Source organism: Platalea leucorodia, assembly GCF_965183815.1.
Source record: "Platalea leucorodia genome assembly, chromosome: 6".
Taxonomy (NCBI): domain Eukaryota; kingdom Metazoa; phylum Chordata; class Aves; order Pelecaniformes; family Threskiornithidae; genus Platalea; species Platalea leucorodia.
Window position 1 is genome coordinate 20047964 of NC_138828.1, and position 19571 is coordinate 20067534.

A 19571-nucleotide genomic window follows, 5' to 3' on the forward strand; every position below is an offset into this window, starting at 1 on the left:
GAAAAATACAGCACACATATACAAAGTTTACAAGCAAAAGATTCCACAAGGGATATTGAAAATCAACATTTGGAAATGTATGTTTTAGTTTAAGCAGTACTAATTAAATATTAACAGTCATGCAACTGAACAACTCAGAGAAACCTTTGGGATATTTGTGTCGCTAGGGGAACTCATGCCTTAGAACAGAGCATGCAAACAGATCACATGCTAGCGAACATGGTCCTGTAAGTAAGCTCATCTTCAGTGCTGTTCTCTCATGAAATCTGCATGTAATATAGGACAGGGACAAATAAATACATGATTTGATAACATTCAAATGGTGAAATACCATTGGAGTGGTGATCTGGCTTCTTACCCATGAGGCCAAGCTGTAAAATGATTTATCACTCTCATAGAGCAGGACATCAGCCACTGCATAAGGATCTCAAATAACAGCAACAAGGGAGGTAGCAGTATAAGCAGTTTAGTTTCCAGGATCAAAGTCCAGTCAATGATGAAGCACATTCCTTTGCCCATTCAGTAACCATCATCTCTTCCAGGCAAATACCTACATAGTCCCAGATTATTCTGAGCTCGCTGTGCTTCCTGAGTGCATGAGGAAACAAGGATTCAAGTCCTGGGAGCTCCTACAAGCATCCGGACATCCCTGGGAAAGCCGGAGGCTCCTACTGCAAGGCTTTCCATACTGCCCTCGCTCAAAATGCCTTCAGGCAGCAACCCTTGGAAAGTCCAGGGGACTCCAAAAGAAGCACTCCAGCCTTGTGTGAAAAACAATGGACGAGTCTGAGCTTCCCACATCTCTGTGCTTAGCTTTTCCTGGTGCAAATCGGGTGCAGGAACTCAACTCAAGCAGGAATCAAGTCCCCTATCTGAAAACCACCACACATGCAAACTGTGGTGCTTTCACGTGCCTCTGTTTTGCACCTCCAGGTGACACCTAGTTCAGTGAAACACAGCTAGGTCACCCGATTCAGTTGTGTGTGAACACAAAGGCCTTCCCCCATTACATCTGCATACCAAGATAAAAACCTCAGGTTTCCTTTAGAAAGGAACAAATACACAGAATGAGATTTTATCTTCTAAATAAAACTAGTAACAATCAGCAAATAAAACACAATCACTCAAACCAACCTAATCACACAACTTTGCTATATACGCATATTTCCCATTAAAAAGGTATTTATTTAAACTCTCTTCTGGTTTCTGTTGAGTATGAAACATTCCTCCAAGTGTGAGAGAGGCTGTTAATAACCACGGACATCACTAATCACCTCGTGGTCACGCTGACTGTGGTACAGAAAACCCCTGCACGGAAGTGCAGCATGGGCCTTGCGCTGTACAGGAGACAGTTTCACTCCTGTAAATTAACTTCATCAGCACAGCAAAAGAAAAAAAAGGGAACAATTTTAAGTATTAAACCATGTCATGACTTAAGGAATGAACAGAATGTTTTCAAAATGCAAATTAAAGGCATCTGTATTTTAATTACAGCATCAAAACTGCAAGATACTTGTCTCCACACACATTTCTTTCATTCATCTTCAGAGATGGCTGTGTACAGAGAATTAGTTTCATAGTATAAACCTACTCCTACGTACATTCCCAAAATAATTTGCATGTATTACCAATAAACAAACACACACACAAGTTTTCAGGCTGCCCACAGACATGACAGACAAAAAGAGGACTTGTTGCTATTGCCTTTGGGATTACAACTAAAATTACTTCAACTTTTAATACAGGGAAAATGGAATCAAAGAGCAGCGTCAGCTTCAGTGCCGTGCATTTCACACAACTTCATTTAAGCTGACAAAATAAAAAACCCCTGCAAATAGATGCTGTTGCTATGTAGCTGTTTTCTCATATGAAAGCTAACAAAGGCTAAACAAAACTTTGCCTACAATATACTTTTCTCTATTACACTCAATGAGCTCAGTTTTGTTGCTGTCAGCCTATAAAACTGACTTTTATACTGAGTCACTAAGAGGATACAGATGACAAACAGCTCTCTTACAAAAGGCTGACAATACTTGCCTTCAGAAGCAGCAGTGGTACAACGATGGTGGCAAAGCTCACTTCATCTTTGCTTAACATACAGCTGACAACACTTCTACAGGCACTGTGATACCTCCAGTCAGTTTGAGTCTCAATTTTAATTTCATCCCCCAAAGACCAGTACTGTGGCATGAAATGTCCTATCTGATTTCCCCATAAAAATTTTTTGTCATGAATCCTTAGCATAATATCTCACCAGGAAAACTGCTCCAGTATGAAGCCACTATAGCTGCATGCTTGTTAGCAAGGGAGGGGAAATAAATATACTGGTGCTATCCTAAACACATTCATAGCCCCATACTCAGAATTAAAAACAAGCAAACAAAACAAAACAAAAAACCCTACATGATTCTCAGGGAGGCTCCAGATAAATATTGAAGGCAGTTCAAAAACTAATTGCAAATTACTTTTTAACTTGACTGTATAGAAAGATCGCATAACAAATATTTTGGGAAATCACGAGAGCGATTGTGCTCTCCCATCAGCATTGCCCTTCAGTTCAGCAGCTGGCACTCCCATTGTCAGCTATGCTGCCCAAGGCTTTTTAACTTGGACATGAAGGATGACCCTGGGCTGAGGCTTGGCACATAAGGGCTCAGGCTGGAAGAGAATCGAGTGAGAGGTGCTGACACTTTGAAAACCAGCATTAAACAGTCAAATTATGGGAACAGAAGCAACACAAATGGTGGTTGAGACTTAACAATGTACTGGTAACTCAAAACCAGAGTGAAACATTGCATTTTCTGGAGACTTTCTACAATTTAGACAACAGTCAGGTCTGTAGTAAAAGCATTCAAACTCAGCAGCAAAGTACAGTCTGACCTCCAAATGTGCTGTACACATCCTACAGGCATCAGTGGTGTTTGGGATAGCATCATACACAGAAAATGAATGATCTCTGAGGGAGGTGCTTGAACATGGAAAAAAGGACCTGCCTTCAAAATGTAAATGTTTGACTGTTGAAGCCCTATTCCATTACCATTTCCTTCTATCCTGTTATCAGCCAGATTTCCTCCTGTTAGGGAAAAATTACAAGCTGTATCTGAGGGAACTTTCTGCAGCTCAGCTATGCCAGGTCCCATGCAGGCAGTGACCCTCTGGTGCCATTCAGCTGCCTGCATGGTTGCACACACATCACAGGCCTACAGTTAAATATTCTATTTTTTTGACACTCGATGCCAAATTCACATAGACCAGAGGCATAGTAAGTATGCCCAGGGCAAGCATTATCAGACAGATTAAGGTGTCATATGAATCAGGACATATGGAACACCAGCTTCAGCAAAATCCTTTATATCAATGTCCATATGTGATGTGGTAGCAAAGGCGGCATCGCAGCCATTTTGAGATGGGAATAACCCAGTTTTGTGTGCTTCCTCAGCAGCACCTTCTAGTTTAACCTGCGGCAGGAACTAAAGCTGCTTCTCCCATGGTCACATCTATCAGGAGGAGAGAAAGCATCATCACCGAAATCAGTGCCAGTCTATTTCTGTCTGCTCATCTTATCCCTGCCACACCCACTGCTGTAGGGCATGGACCCTACTGCAATAACTGCAACAGCTACAACTACAGAAGCTCAGCTTCTCTCTTTCCCATCTACAACATCCAGAAGAAATACAGGTTTAATTTATGAAATGACTGATTGGAAGTCCCATTTTGCCCGGAAATTTTAGGTCAGAAAGCATTCTGTGTGTTCGGGGGGGGAAGCACTTTTTCAACTGAAAAGAACTCTCTTAATTTTCAATGGAAACAAGATTTTAGTCAGCCCCAGATTGCAACGTTAATAATAGGTTTCTTTCAATATTTTGAACATATGAAAAAGATGCAGACCACAGTGAGAAACTACTTAAAATGTGATTGATTCAAGCTGAGGTGAGTGTTAAGCAAACCTCACAGATACCATGCTTGCTTTCTTTGCATACTAACCCCTTACTGCACATAGCTTTCATAATCAAATTCTTTGCCACATATAAAAGGAAAAATAAAGCTGCACTGTGGTGAGCTGCAAATTCCAGTGAGTGACTGGCCTCCATAGCTTTGAAATCTACTTCATATTTCTTACACTTCTACAACATATCAGAATCTCCGTGCATCAGTTAACACAACAACATTTGTGCCTTGACACTGAGATGGTTTAAGAGCAAGAACATGGAGGTGAGTTTCAACAAACATTATCCTCTATTTACCCTTTTAAATAGCCATAATGGGAAAGTAAATTGAAAAAATAATATCGGCATTAACAGAATATATTGAACAAACACAGTGGGGTAACTGGATGTTGAAACATAGAATCATTTAGGTAGGAAAAGACCCTTAAGATCATTGAGTCCAACAGTTAACCTAACATTACCAAGTCCACCAATAAACCATGTCCCTAAGCACCACGTCTACACATCTTTTAAATACCTCCAGGGACGGGGACTCAACCACTTCCCTGGGCAGCCTGGTCCAGTGCTTGATAATCCTTTCGGTGAAGAAATTTTTCCTAATATCCCATCTAAACCTGCCCTGGTGCAACTTGAGGCTGTTTCCTCTTGTCCTATCGCTTGTTACTTGGGAGAAGAGACCAACCCCCACCCTGTTAAAATCTCCTTTCAGGTAGTTGTAGAGACCAATAAGGTCTCCCCTCAGCCTCCTCTTCCCCAGACTAAACAACCCCAGCTCCCTCAGTCACTCCTCATAAGACTTGTGCTCCAGACCCTTCACCAGCTTTGTTGCCCTTTGGGCAAGCTCCAGCACCTCAATGTCTTTCTTGTAGTAACCCAAGCGCAGGACCCGGCACTTAGCCTTGTTGAATCTGTATTTACCACTCTTTGGGTCCGGCCATCCAGCCAGTTTTTTACCCAGCAAAGAGTTTACTCGTCCAAGCCATGAGCAGCCAGTTTCTTCAGGAGAATGCTTTGGGAAATGGTGTCAAAGGCTTTACCAAAGTCCAGGTAGACAACACCCACAGCCTTCCCCTCATCCACTAAGCAGGTCACCTTGTCATAGGAGACGAGGTTAGTCAAGCAGGACCTGCCCTTCATAAACCCATGCTGGCTAGGCCTGATCCACTGGTTGTCCCGCACGTGCCGTGTGATGGCACTCAGGCTCCATAACCTTCCCCAGCACCGAGGTCAGACTGACAGGCCTGTAGTTCCCCAGATCCTCCTTCTGGCCCTTCTTGTAGATGGACGTCACATTTGCTAACCTCCAGTCAACTGGGACCTCCCTGGGGAGCCAGGACTGCTGATAGATGATGGAAAGTGGCTTGGTGAGCACCTCCGCCAGCTCCCTCACTACTCTTGGGTGGATCCCATCTGGCCCCATAGACTTGTGTGTGTCTAAGTGGTGTAGCAGGTCGCTAACCATTTCCCCTTGGATTATGGGGGCTTCATTCTGCTCCCCATCCCTGTCTTCCAGCTCAGGGGGCTGGGTACCCCGAGAACAACTGGTCTGACTGTTAAAGACTGAGGCAAAGAAGGCATTAAGTACCTCAGCCTTTTCTTCATCCTTTGTCACTATGTTTCCCCCCGCATCCAATAAAGGATGGAGATTCTGCTTAGCTCTCCTTTTGTTTCTAATGTATTTGTAGAAGCATTTGTTGTTGTCTTTTACAGCCGTAGCCAGTTTAAGTTCCAGCTGGGCTTTGGTCCTTCTAATGTTCTCCCTGCATTCCAAAGGTCATAAACTCTCTGTTTTTTCCTGAGTTCCAGCCAAAGTTCAGCCAGGCTGGTCTTCTCCCCCTCTGGCTTGTCTTTCGGCACATGGGGATGGCCTGTTCCTGCACCTGTAAGATTTCCTTCTTGAAGAATGTCCAGCCTTCCTGGACTCCTTTGACCTTCAGGACTGCCTCCCAAGGGACTCTCTCAACCAAGACAAAATCTGCCCTCCAGAAGTCCAAGGTAGCAAAGAGAAGCCTAGCAAATCACTTAAGCAATACATGCAGTCAGGAGTACCACTCAGTTGACAGGGTAATGTTCTTTAGACAAATCTACACCCAGGAAAAAAAAACACCCCATCAAAAAAACACAACTAAAACCAAGTTTAGGGTTTCAAAGCAGCAATGCTTGCTGTTGTTACAACCTGTTTATCCACCCATATTGACCAGGGAGAATTCTTAAGTGATGGTACTGAGGTCATCAAGCCCATGTGCTATACTGATAAGCTGCTGATGCTAACTTATGGATTCCTTTGTTACCACAGGACACACTGCTTCATAGCGTCCAATATAATCCAAAAAATTACCAGATACACTTGTACTGTCACTATGCCACTCAGTGATGCAGCTCCTTACTGTGAACAATTATACTTTACATTGACAAATAAAAAACACATCCTTTTCCTATGCTGCCCAGAGGTGAATGAAAAAATTATGAATGAAGGTATTAACAAATTACCGATTTTTTTTTTTTTCCTTAAATTGAATCGTTAATCAATTTCAGCTTCTGTTCTGGCAGAACAGATGTGGCCATTTGTTACTGAGAACAAAACTGCAAAGACTTTTTATGTGGAGTAGAATATCCTACCTGGAACAACTTCAAAAAGGAACTTTCCTGGACTTTCGTCATTGCAGGGATGCTCAATTACTCTGTTGCCAGGCAGAAAGATGGTACCCTAAAGAAAAAAATAACAACAAACATGGCATTAAAACTGCTACCACACTTCTGATTGATAGACTAACATTTCTTCTTTTTGGACTGAGGTATACATGAATTTGTCGTGTTGCACCTGGGAAGCTGACTTCCAAAGTGAGACTGAGGAGGGATTATCCCAAAAGCCAACATCACAGATCCCCTTATTTAACTGAGGCATACAATAATGGCTTTAGGTTTTTTCCATCTCTTGGGTTTTTGATACCATGCAGATTACTGTACTAATCACATGTACTAATTCCACTGTGCTGCAGAGAAAATTTGAGACTAAAAGAAAGAGTTAGTTTGACCCTGTCGGTGAAAAGCTATGAAGTGGCACGTCTAAGGCAGATGAACTTACCAGCTAGGCTTCTTGGCTAAAGCCAAAGGATATGTGGACAGAAGGGTAACCTCAATTTGTCGGGTGCATACTCAGTTCCTGCTCTGTGCCCTTTCACTGTACCATCCCAGGGAAGCAGTACAGAAAAAACATCCCACTTTCATCCACCGGCAGCACCAGCAGACCAGCATGCTGCAAAGCCACAGCAGGCACAGTGAGAGTCCTGTTCAAAGATGCATTTGCTACAGGCAGATAGGTATCGGATAATCTCTGTGATGGGCACTGAACACCTCTATCACAACTTTACTACCTTGAGAAGGCAGATGTGGAATTTTAGCTCTGCATATCTGGTAACACTGGTTACCAAAAACAATGCCTACAACCCTCAAAACATTTCTGGGGCTACAGTGAAGACATAACTTCCCCCCCACTCCCTTTGCCCTGCTGTCACATGGGATGGATAGACCGCCCCTTTCCTCTGAGAGCCCTTTTTCATTTTCAGATATTACAGCTCCTCCTAGTACCATTTCTTCCTCAGTTAGCAGGCAGTCATTAATGAAATTATGCTGGGGTGGCTGTCCAGGGGTAAATTTTCAGAGCGGCATCCTAGGAATTGTATTAGGTACAAGCTCTCCATCACTGTTAATGAGCCCCTATCTCCAAAGTAAACAATTTGTATAACTTACATGGCTTAAACATAGAATATCTTGAGTTGGAAGGGCCCCATAAGGAACATTGAGTCCAACATGGAGTGCCATTTTCCACAGTAGTTTCATCAAACGCTGCTTTTAAATATCTGTCAGACCCCTCATCTAAACAGCAGTAAAGATATCCCTGTATAGGAAAAAAGTCAATTCTGATATCCAGTATTCATTGTTATGGCCTGTAACCTTCATTACGAGCAGAAACATTTACAATTATTGCAAAGGCAAGACAAGCAGAGTGCTATAGTCTTCTCGCAAAGGAGACCTTACAAATCGACAGGAAGAAGTCATCTGAAGAAACAGGTAACAAATGTTTCTCAAAATCAGTATTCGTACCAGCTGATGTGGAGACTGAGCTCTACGCCGACTTGTCAGTATATTGCTGTCAGCCAGCAGGTACAGTGTGTCATGGGAAGCCAAAGACAGCATGTGCAGATACTTTATCGGATCATACAAAATCACCTCCATTAAACACTATGATACTTTTTACTGAAAACAGATGAAACAGAACAGTATTCTGCTGAGGTGATATTAGCAGCAAGCATTAGCAGTTATGGGCAGCTTTCCCCACTCGCTGCATATACAGATGTATTATAAGCATTAAGTGCCTTGGTCCAATAGCTCTCCTAGAAGCTATTTTCCTTCGTTCCTGCTATAAGGAACTGTTAATAGTATAGTTATAACTGTTAATAGTATAGTTATAACTGTTAATAGTATAGTAATAATAGTATAACAACTGTTAATAGTTGTCACACTCCAAAGCCTCAGGAGCTTGTGTCATTGAAGGTATATAACATATTTAAGCTAACTATACATCTTGCAATTAAACAAAAATACAAAATTAAGGAGACCCAGCCTACAGCAACTGTAAACTAAAATCAATTTACAAGACAGTAAATGAAAACTGCATTCAACTTTGCTGTTAACTCATTAGCAACAGACATGCTGCAGTCTCATGACAATGTGATGCTTTCTGATTCTTTGATGTAAAACCCTTTTAATATTTACTTTATAGTGAGCTGTTTTAATGACAGATTTTTGAGAACATAAGAACAAAACAGTCATAATACTTATAACCTTAGCGCCTTCATTTCATAGATGAAGCCTATTTCATCTACTAAAATGTGAGGCCTAAAGCCACACACGACAGCGAAGTTAATATGAAGGGAATCCAGACAGCAACACTGTACAGAATATTGCTGTGGTTTAAAAAGAAAACATGTCTTTAAATGGTAATTTTATTTTACTGTCTATTTTCAGAACTATTATTGGAAACATCAGGGCATGTGAAATACTTAAAAAAAAAAAAAAAATGTGTGTTTTTTTAAAAATAAGAAAATAGCTTTGTTTGTGCAACATGCACCTGGATGCCCCAGACTAGCGGGGAAAGCCTAAGAGGGCAATTGCAGCTCTTTCACTTCCCATTCTGTCTGCTTTCACACCCATCTGTCTGCCTTCCCCATACGGCAACACTTCCCCTTCAGTAAGTTTTGTAGCTATCTACATAACTGTACCAAGGCTATCTGGAGTGTCCCTTTGCTTAGTTTCTCAGCAGCTGGCAGTGTGTTTCACACAAGCACACTGACACCCAGGGAACACATTTGTACTGTAACAAAACCCCTGTGGCCCCTCATGTGGCACAGCCCTGGCTGCCAGGTATTTGATACGAGCCGGAGGACCCCAGTCACCATGTCACTGTCAGTCCCCTTGCTCAGTTGTCTTTCTGGGCCCTTAAGGTGCAACATCTGGCCCATCCTTACAGCTTGGATAATCCAGAGTACTGACTATCAGAGAGTTGCAAAGGTTCAACAAGTTAAAGCTGTGTTTTTCCGCTTGAGTTTCTAATTCCAGGGGGAAATAAGAGAAAACCAACTATATAGTCTTAGACACCTAACAAGACAGTAATTTGCACATAAAAGATTAAGGTGATTTCCAGAGGAAATACATGTTTTGACTTGGGTATCGGTGCATGTAGAAGTTCCATAATTAGAAAACTTAACATTGCTTCACATCAAACTCTACAAAATCATTCAAAACGGTTTAAAAAAAATAAAAAATTACAACCCAAGACTACAGATTGGACCAGATTAACACTGTGCTTTCAAAAAAAAAAAGAAAATTACAGTGCCAGCAGGGAACAAGACATACAGTCTATAGAAATATAGAAAAAAGGGGAGTGGGAGAAAAATGTGGCCCTGACCCAAGTCCCTCCTCACTCTGGTTGCCATTCTGTTCGTGGGCTGTGCCCCCGCCAGGTCAGCAGCATGTTGCAGAGCTCCTGCTGCGGTAAGCCCAGGTTGTTTTTCAGTTTCCAACACTTCTGTCCTTACCAGGGTAGTTCTGTTTCTCTAGCTGAGTGCTGAGTGTGACTCACAGGATGGAGAAGAAGTCTGGGTTGCTTGAGAAGCATTGACCTTTTCCTTAACCAAGTATCAAGCCGACTTTCAAAGGAGCTTCTCACACACATGGCTTTCACTACAGTACACTGTTGCTTCAAACCAAAGATCACCTAAATAGCAGAACAACATTTTTGTTAAAATTAAAAATCTGCATATATGAAGCCTCTAACTGAAGAAAAATTACTACTCAGTTAACAAAGTGCCTGATAAAATACTGCAGTGCAGCAAGAATGACATAAAACTACTTTGGATTAGAATCACAGCATTACAGTCTTGCTCAAAGAGATGTTTTATCCCATACTGTTCCCCTGTAACACTTTCAGCACCATTCAGCAAATGAACTTCAGGAGGAAGCATTTCCATGCTGGAGATAGGATGGCCACCACACAAGCGCTTCATGACAACCAGCTGACAGACAGTATTTCTGTTTTGCACACTGTAACAGTGAAGCAATCCTGTGCCCCTTTCTCTTTCTTTTCCCTTACTTTTCCCTAGGTACACTTTCACCAGCCTCATTTGAACTTCATTTTTGGAAGCAGACTTATCACCTGTGTTCAAGAGATACCAGGTTTTCCCCAAGAAAGCTTACAATACAAGGAATTTCCACGGCTTTAAGATGCTGACTGGCAACTATGAAGACAAATACATGATTTTCAATACCTCTGGATAGATTTTACTCAAAAAGCATGTAGACACATGAGGAAATTAACGGCTTTCTTGCCAAAATAATGTCTTCAGTATTTATTCTAATATAGTCCCCCAAGGCTTAACTGGTCTATTTGCTTGCTCATAGTTTGTCCTGCCACCTCTTAAAAAAGTTACTTCAGAAGTCCACAGTATCAGCAGTTATATCAGATGTTCTTTCTTGCCTTCCAACTTTGATGACTGACCAAAAATCATTGAATTCTACTTCGGCTTTCAAGATAAGTGCTGCATTTATGTATCTGTTTTTCTAGTTTCAGGGGAAACTCTTCCCAGAAATTTTTTTCTGGTACTTTTGTATAGTTTCAGTTAACTTAGAGGATCTTCAGATAGTTTCTTCCTCTTTCTCTGTTGCTAGGGGTTGGTTAACCAGTTAACCACAACAGGACAGAAGTGGCTGTGCTGGTTTGGCAGCAAAGGTTTCCAGGGGTTTATCCCTGCCAGAGTGCAGCCCCTGAACAAACGCAGCCCAGCTACTCATGCCTCTCTGCAAGAAGGCTCCCAAATCAGCTGGACTGCGCTCCTCGGAAAAAAACAGTCCTCAGAAATAGTGCTAAGAAGGTCTACAGCCCACAATCAACTGCTATTCCCCATGCCGAGCTCCCTCCCTCCCTAGGTGGTGTCAGACTAAACATCTCCACAGCTCTTAGAAAAGGTTTGCTCAGAGAGGGAGGAAGGTGTAAAGAAGAATCAGCTATCAGAGAAGCAGGAAAGTCATCAGCCAGGAAGGAGGCAGCTGATGGGGAGGATTAAGAGACAGAAAGGATCTCTGGGTACACGTGTCTGTTATATGACTCACAGCCATGCACAACGCAGCACTGCTGTGTAGTTTCTTTTGTCACTATTGCTGTTTCTGTTTCTGTCTTGAGTGTCATACTTAAGAACAACTGTGCATTTCAACTTGGATGGCATCTTAAACTGAAAAGTACTACATTTAGTGGATAATACTCAATGTCACTAGTATTTACAAGGTCGCAGCCTGAAAGGCATCCACTGTATTTCACAGTAAAGCCTGTTAATCAACCCAGATTAAATAATATACCTGATACGTATGCACATATATACATACATGTACATTTCTACATGTACATACAGATGTGTACATGTACTGTGAATTCATAAACAAGTGATGCATAGTAAAGAAGGATAAAGTGAATACGTAGGTGATATCAAGTTAACTATAAATCCTCATTCCTTACATAATTACTGTTTTTACCTTTAAACTGTCACAAAAATAGATTATCTCAAGTCCAAGCGAGCCCTTTGCACTGTCAGGAACCTACAGACATGAGGTGAGGAGGAAAATTTATAGCACAGGCAGAAATCCACTTATGCTGAGGTCAATAATGAAATCTGCACTGTGCTCACTAAAAACTTACTTGACTGCAGTAACCTCTTAAAAATCTGACTTGATTTTCACCATTACAATGTATTTCCAAGATACCAGTAAAATCACTTGCTGCAAAAGGGCACAGCAACTCTGAAAGCCAGCCCTTTCATTTAACTCCCTATGCAGAGATACCTGTATTTCAAACTGGGACCTAGGCAAGTTAACCAGCTGGCTCCAAACCCCAGATCAGTGCTGTGGCAGAGGCCTCGGCTGCCTCTAGCTGGGTAAAGCCCAGCAGATCCCGAGCGCGCTCGGCCCTGCGGCACAGCATGACCCAGCAGTGTTCACAGCACGCTGGCTGACAGGACTCGGCTTGCTTTGTCCAGTGCAGCGCCTCTGGTTTGCTTTCACCCTTGCACAGCTCTGGTGTTTGCTGTTACTGCGTATCATGAAAGCAAATTTACTTTTAGAGCCTTAGTCTGCAAAAAAAGCATCCTCTGCCAGAGGCCAGCTCTTTGCTTCAAATTCACTGGCCTCTCTATCCAATTGAATAACCATGGTCATTTCAAAACATTTCGGTCATTCCTGTTGCTATCCTACAGTTACAATCTATCAAGTAATTTGGTGTGATTACTTAGCCACAAATCTATAGCTGGGTAGTAACCATGAGCAGGCCTAAAAGGTTGTAACTGTGACTCAAGCAGTGTAAATGCTCTGACTACTAATCTCTGGTGATATTTTGAAGCTACATAATTGCTGTTCTTCAATTTAAACAGGAAGTACTTTTTTCCAGAGATCTCTTATCCCCCATGTACATTAGGGGTTTTAAATCTTATTGGTAAACGCTACATAAAGAAAACAAGTTTTACTGATTTTACTGTATTGCCACTGTTATATATAAGTAATGTCAGGTTTTCTAGCACACATGACAATAACGGGACAACAATAAAAAAGATAATACAAGCTATAATTATAAGAGAATGAAGGAACGAGATGTTCTCTTATAATAATTTTTTTATTATAAGAGAATTTAGATTTTAAAATTTTTATTACAAGAGTGGATTTTTATACCACTTAAGCAACCAAAGAAGTATAATTATCACAGGAGGTGACGCAGTCTTTGTCTTGCAGTTATTGCAGCCATTTTCAGTTTTGCAGTATGCACAGGGAGAGAACAACAAGTGCTATCATATTTGAGGCATCCGGGGCAGGGGGCGCGTGTGTGCGCGCTATTCAGGTATTAGCGGGTATGTAACAAGCCAGGAATGAAGACAGAGGAGGACAGAGAAATTACAAAAGAAATACGGTTGGTTGGATATAATTCAGTCAATACAACATACATGTTTCTGGCATAAATTCCATTGTATTTGACATTTTCTCATCCCACTATGTTAACACTTTACTCCAGTTTGTTTCTGTTGAAGAACGAGAATTGTCATTTAGTTCTCAGAAATTCTGCAAACAGGAGTATAAAGGAGATTTTTCCTTTACCTAAGGAAAGGTTCAAACCTACCTCATAGCTTAATTTTTAAGCAAGAAGTATTCACCACCACAGAAGTGAATTTACCACATGTACTGTTTGCTTGACAATGAGCACCAAAACATTTATTCTGACACGAGACACAGAGCTGGCAATTTTACTAGGATGTGATTACAGTTTCTTTAAAGATTTTTCTATCTTTCTCTCCTGCCACACATTTCACTTAATGGTTGAGTGCCTCTCTCTGCTTGAGGGAAACTTCTTTCCTCAAGAATGAAGCAATCTTGGCTTGAGCAGCCACTAGAAAAAGCTCCCTTTTTTGTTCCACAAGAGAAATAAAGCTTATACCAAGGTAAGCTATAATACCACAAAAAATGAAGTTTGTCTAAAACCAGAGCCTAGATACAAGCATATTGCATGCCTACGGTTTTCATGTCTCTAGTTAGGGCAAGAGAGAAGAGTGACCATTTCCTGACCATGTCTGAGACAATGTCTGAAATTATTAAAAGCTTTTTCTCTTTCTGAATCTGTTTCCCAGCACCAACCTCTACCTTACAGTTGAAAGTAAAACTTAACATGCTCTCTTCCCACCTCTAAATTCTGCCTGCTATTTTAAAGTTTCAGACAGACCTTGGATTAGCATGAACCAGCTTTCCTTTCTAAAGCATATTTTCTGTGGTATCTAGCAAAGCTTTAACACCTCTATTTTACCTACCCTCTCCTGGCTTCTGCCTAATGAATGAGCTTATTCAGTTATTATATGTTGCCAGCTTCTGTGAGAAACGCTGCTCCTGCTGCAGAGATTTTGCTTTTCTTTCCCAAGTTTGTCACAGGGCGAGTATAAGGAGATAGTTATAGGGGCTGAGCCAATTCATGAGTAATGCTCTTTAGAGTTACTTCAGGCATGAAGGCATGGTGTGCATTTGCTCCCACATAAGCACTTCCATAAGGGGTAATTAGGACTGTGATTCGGGAGAGAGGAGAAAGGTATGACGGGACTGAGCTCAGTTAACAGAACAGGACAGGTCACAGGGTCCAGTGGCTGAGAGACGCTGCAGGAGCTCTACAATGTGCCCTCCTGGGGAACCCACTCTGCAATTGCTGTGTTGCTTACAGAAAGGACCCCTTGGTATTTTCTGAAGGCAAAGAAAATGGAGATATGTATAAATAAGTTCAGAGACTGCACTGAGTTTAAGGACTCATGAGTACAAGCTAAGCTCATTTGATGCACGCATGGAAGTTTTGATAAAATTAGGCTTCGTAATGATCATTAAATTTTGATCAATAGACAACAATGGGACTGGGCATTACTGAATTACTATAGAAGAGAAAGGCAGCTATGAAAAATCTTACTTCCAGGAGCTCTGGTCAATAAGAAATTTAGCTTATTATTAGATAAAACTATTTTCCCAAGGAAAAAAGCCAATAAAGCACAAAGCATCAGAACACAGAACCAAGTGTTGCTTTACAGATCTCCTTTGCAAAGGAAATTTACTGACTTTTAGTCCTGAGAACGTCTAGGCCAAAATAATGCAATTATTCCCCAAAAGGATGATATTTGGCAGGAGAAAATTTCAAGTATGACCTCTCATTTATATACAGAGATCTCCAGTGACAGTCTTGACAGATACAGAAACACTGTGAGAGAATAGATGATATATATGATATCAGTGATATATATATATATGATATACAGCATATATGATTGAGCAGGTTAAATCAAGTCAGTCATGAAATACCGAACTAAACATTTTTCAAGATAAGATTCAGAGGGAGAAAAAAAGGCCCTAAACCTGAACTTTCTATTCCATCTTGGTTTCTTTTCTTATTTTGAAAAGGTGGGCAACCAGCGGTCACTGCTCACAGTTGCTTTACCTCCAAGGGTCAAGTGGATATCATTTATACACTCTATTTGGTTTAATTCCCACAGCTGATGGAAAGGATTGGGATCTAGTCCACAACAGAAGGAAAAACATTTAAAGTTACCAGAACTGCTAATGATAATCAAGTGCTTTGCTGGGTCTCATTCTGAATTATGCTTTCACATTGCAGGAGGATTAATTTGGGGAGAAAACAGTCTAACAATCTGTGGAAACACTAACGACACTACATCCTTGTTAGAAAAAGTACAGCTGGATAATTATGGTTGGTTTTCAGAGCAGATTGTCAAGACTTGACCCACTGTAACAGTTAACAGATGAATGTAGGCAACAGATACCCCAACACTTAGAGGAGCAAATGTCACCCTGGAGCACAGATGATGGAGCAACAAATAACTTGTCTGTTCGCCTCTGAACTGAAACAGCTTCAGCCTGAACACTTGGCCCAGCCTGGGGCCCTGCGCTGGAAGGTAGGTGCAGACCCAGCACAGAGAAGGTGGAGAAAACCAACACAAGTGATTAGAGCGCTAAAACCTGCAACCTCTCTCTCAAAGCTGGTTGGAGGGCCAAAAGGAGCTGAAGCAATTTGCTCCAAAATAACCATGTGCTTCAGTGCAGTGGCTTGCCACCATTTTCTGAAGATCATCAACAAGGACTAAAATAAAAAAAGAATAATGCCATACAAATAACAATCAAATGAAATCAATAATTAAGATTGCACCATTTCTAACTCCCAGAAACCCTGCCAGAGAGGCTTTTGCAGGAGAGGAAGCCTACTCAGGTATCTGAGGCGGGTTCACGAGGGACCCTGCTACACCCACCAGCAGGAACCCTGCAGTCACTCTGGTTTAGCATCAGAAGAAATCTCCTTTTACTATCACTTAAATGCAGTTACCCTAACACACACAGTCAGGAAAACAGCAGTGGCTAAAACCATGGTCAGATAAATCCCAAGTAGAGGTCAGATTGCTTCTGACCATCAGAAATAACTTAGCACTTTCAAAGTTTCTCATCTAGGATCATTATCCTTCTCCCCCTCTTCCCCCCGCTTTTCTTCAGCATTTCTTATTGGCTTAGCTTATAACAGTCTTGCTTATGACAACTTATACTACTCTGCTCTTAAATCAGGCTTTTTAAACTGAAAAATCGAACGAGAGAAATAACTTTTAAATATACAAAAACCATCTTTGTTCTCTAGGTCCAGTGTGAACAAGAGAAGAAATAGTAAACAGCTGGAGAGCACAGCCTTGAGATGCTGAAGTCTTCAGCTCTGAAGCACTTCAAATACAGATGAAGTATTTATCAGGAATGATTAACATAAAACTGTTCTTGCCTTGAGAAAAGGGATGATTCAAATCAGTTTTTTTGGTTTGTTGGGGTTGTTTTTGTTTTGTTTTTGTTTTATGACTTCCATGTTGAATTTAAGAAGTAAAATCCTTTCCAACCCACACAGCTTTTTTCCAGGAAAGCTATACATGGCCAAGCATCTCACCTGAGGACAATTCATTTCCAGGTCAGTATGTAGTAAAGGCTGAAGTTGCTGCAGATTTCCTAGAAATTACACATAAAGTGCAACTTTTACAGCCTAAGTAAAGAAAGGTGGCAGACAGAGACATGGAAACGGGAATATGATTCCACTGAAGTCGTTTCTTCTTTTCCTGTGCAAATATTCTTGTTGGCTTTCAGCTAGCAAGAATATTCCAGTGGAGTTTGCCTGACCTTTATAAGTTATCATCTTGCAGTTTTTTTAATTGAACAAAAAAATCTTAGTTTCACATGGAAAAATTTTGAGCTTCATGGCAAGGGTTATCTTTCTTTTGCATTTTTTTAATGCCTGTATTGTTTGTTGTTTTAACATCTATGCATTGTTTATGTTTTGTCTATATAGTAAATGTTTTATGAGCATGGCTTGTAAGTGCTGCTGCACTACAAATACCACATTGACACAAATTAAATACCTCATTTAGCTTTCTGGCATCTAGTGTAAGATACTCTGTTAGTCCTTGTCTAAGGGATTACATTAATTAGCAGTGATCCTGTCTCAGGGAGACTGGGGTCATGTCTTCTGTGCTATCTGATCAATTAACACCACTGGAAAACTCTGATTCACTGATTATAAATTACTTCTCAAGCAGTACAATTTGTATACAGTAGATTTTTTTCCCAGGTTTTACTTACAGTTCAGCATATTAGTCTGCTTCTTCCATTCTGTGATACTGTTTCCAATTTAAAACTGGACTTCTCAGATATTTTCTCATCTTTATAACTGATCTGAATCACACATTTTTATAGTTTTTGCATGAGATCAAGCTGTTTCTTAATCAAAGTATTAGTAATGTGTTGAAAAGTATCCTTAAATATTTTTATTATGCAACCTAAATATTGAGCAGAGAATTCTGGCTGATTAAAAGCTGCCTTAGGAACTGAACTGTTTGATACTTGATGGATGGAAGCATACAAAACACTGACATGGTTTATAAATATATTGAGTTTGCCATGGAAAGCTGATGCTTTTGGGAAGGCAAAAGGGTTCTAAAAACTAGACTCGTGGGCAAAATATATACCTACATAAATATATCTAAGAATTAAAACATACTTTCACAACTTGAGGTGGAATTTTGGAGAGACAACGTAAATCAAACACTTGTTATTTTCACCTGGAAGTTACTGCATGGTGCTATAGCTGAATGTGCCTTAATGCTTTCCTGTGTGCTGGGAAGAAGGGAAGGAAGAGGTTTGTTAAATAGAGGTCTTGCAGGTTTCACTTTACAAAAAAATAAAAGTTTTCCATTACATTTATGCAAGTCTGCTTAGAATACAATCATTTGACATGTTTTTTGAGGACAACGCTTAAATTACTAGCTATCTAAGAAAAAGCATCAGATATCCCCTAATTTAAATAATTACAAAATCAAGGCAGGGTTAAGTGGGAGCTGGATTAGGTCAAGTCAAGTACCAATGGATCACAACAGCCCCAAACCTCCAGACCAGTTCAGTTATGCAGAACGTATGCACAGTTCTGCAATTTTCCTTGCACAGGTTTGGGTGAGGGTTTTTCATGTACACAGGGTTTCTTCATAATCCTCAGCTTCCACCCTGCATTCAGGGCTTTTTCAAGTTGCGGTAAGTCCATGAACTGATCTCGATCACAAAATCAACCTAGGATAATGCAAAAACCACTCAAGGACCATCACAAACAAATACTCTCAGTGCCAGTTTAATTGACCTATTGTTTCCCCTTGGATATCCCTTTCCTACTTACCTCCTTTGACAGCCAGGACAGGAAGGCCAGTTTGCTACTTCAGGAGGAATTTACAAGGTGCATGATGAAAATCATACAGTCATAGGCTAACACAGGCTGGAAGGGGCTATACTCAAAAGGTAACCATAGAAAAAAAGTCCACTTTTCCAGCCTTTATCTCAGCAGTTTGGCTATAAGGAAACTATGGGAGACCATATCCAAAGCCTTGATGAAGCTGAGCTATACAGCTGCTCCCTCTGTATCCAAAAGGCCCCAGAAGGACTCGCTCCTGGACCCTACCAGGGACCGCAGGGAGGCTGACCTTTTGAATCAAAGATGTCTTTCAAAAATAGCCAATATTTTTCAAGATTATGCTGTCTCAAAATAGCATTTACTTCAGCGAGAATAAATAAGACTTGCATAATCTGAATTTTTACTCACTTCTAATAACACCAAAGGTATTTTACAACATTCTGTAAAGGTACAGCAAGAATAACTGAGTGTACTTGCTTTTATTACAACTTTTTATGGGTTTTCATATTTAAGTACGAAACCATCATTTTACACTTTTCCATAAGACAGTGTGACAAGCTTTCTGCAGACCTGTTCGGGGGCTATCTTGCAGAGTGCCAGACAGTCTAGGGTAAAAATGGATTCAGGGTGACTGGAGGCCAACATTATTAACTGCACTGTAGCAGCTGCTCTGTTCCACACCGTATTAATATAAATAGTTTAGATTCCATGTCGCTATTTTAATAAATTACCAAAATATAAATGATCATGAAGGTCTTCACGGTCTGCAGGAGAGACTGCAGTATCCCTTA

The 19571-nt window shown here is 40.8% G+C and overlaps 1 protein-coding gene across 1 annotated transcript in view; it reads right to left on the reverse strand.

Moving 5' to 3' along the window:
- ARHGAP24 (Rho GTPase activating protein 24) overlaps positions 1 to 19571 on the reverse strand; it is a gene marked incomplete at its 3' end in the record, with an annotated part of 222085 nt that overhangs the window by 134797 nt on the left and 67717 nt on the right. Inside the window, exon 3 of the mRNA XM_082316436.1 lies at positions 6567 to 6654. Coding sequence (XP_082172562.1) covers positions 6567 to 6654 — 88 coding nt within the window. The remainder of the gene's footprint in view (positions 1 to 6566; positions 6655 to 19571) is intronic.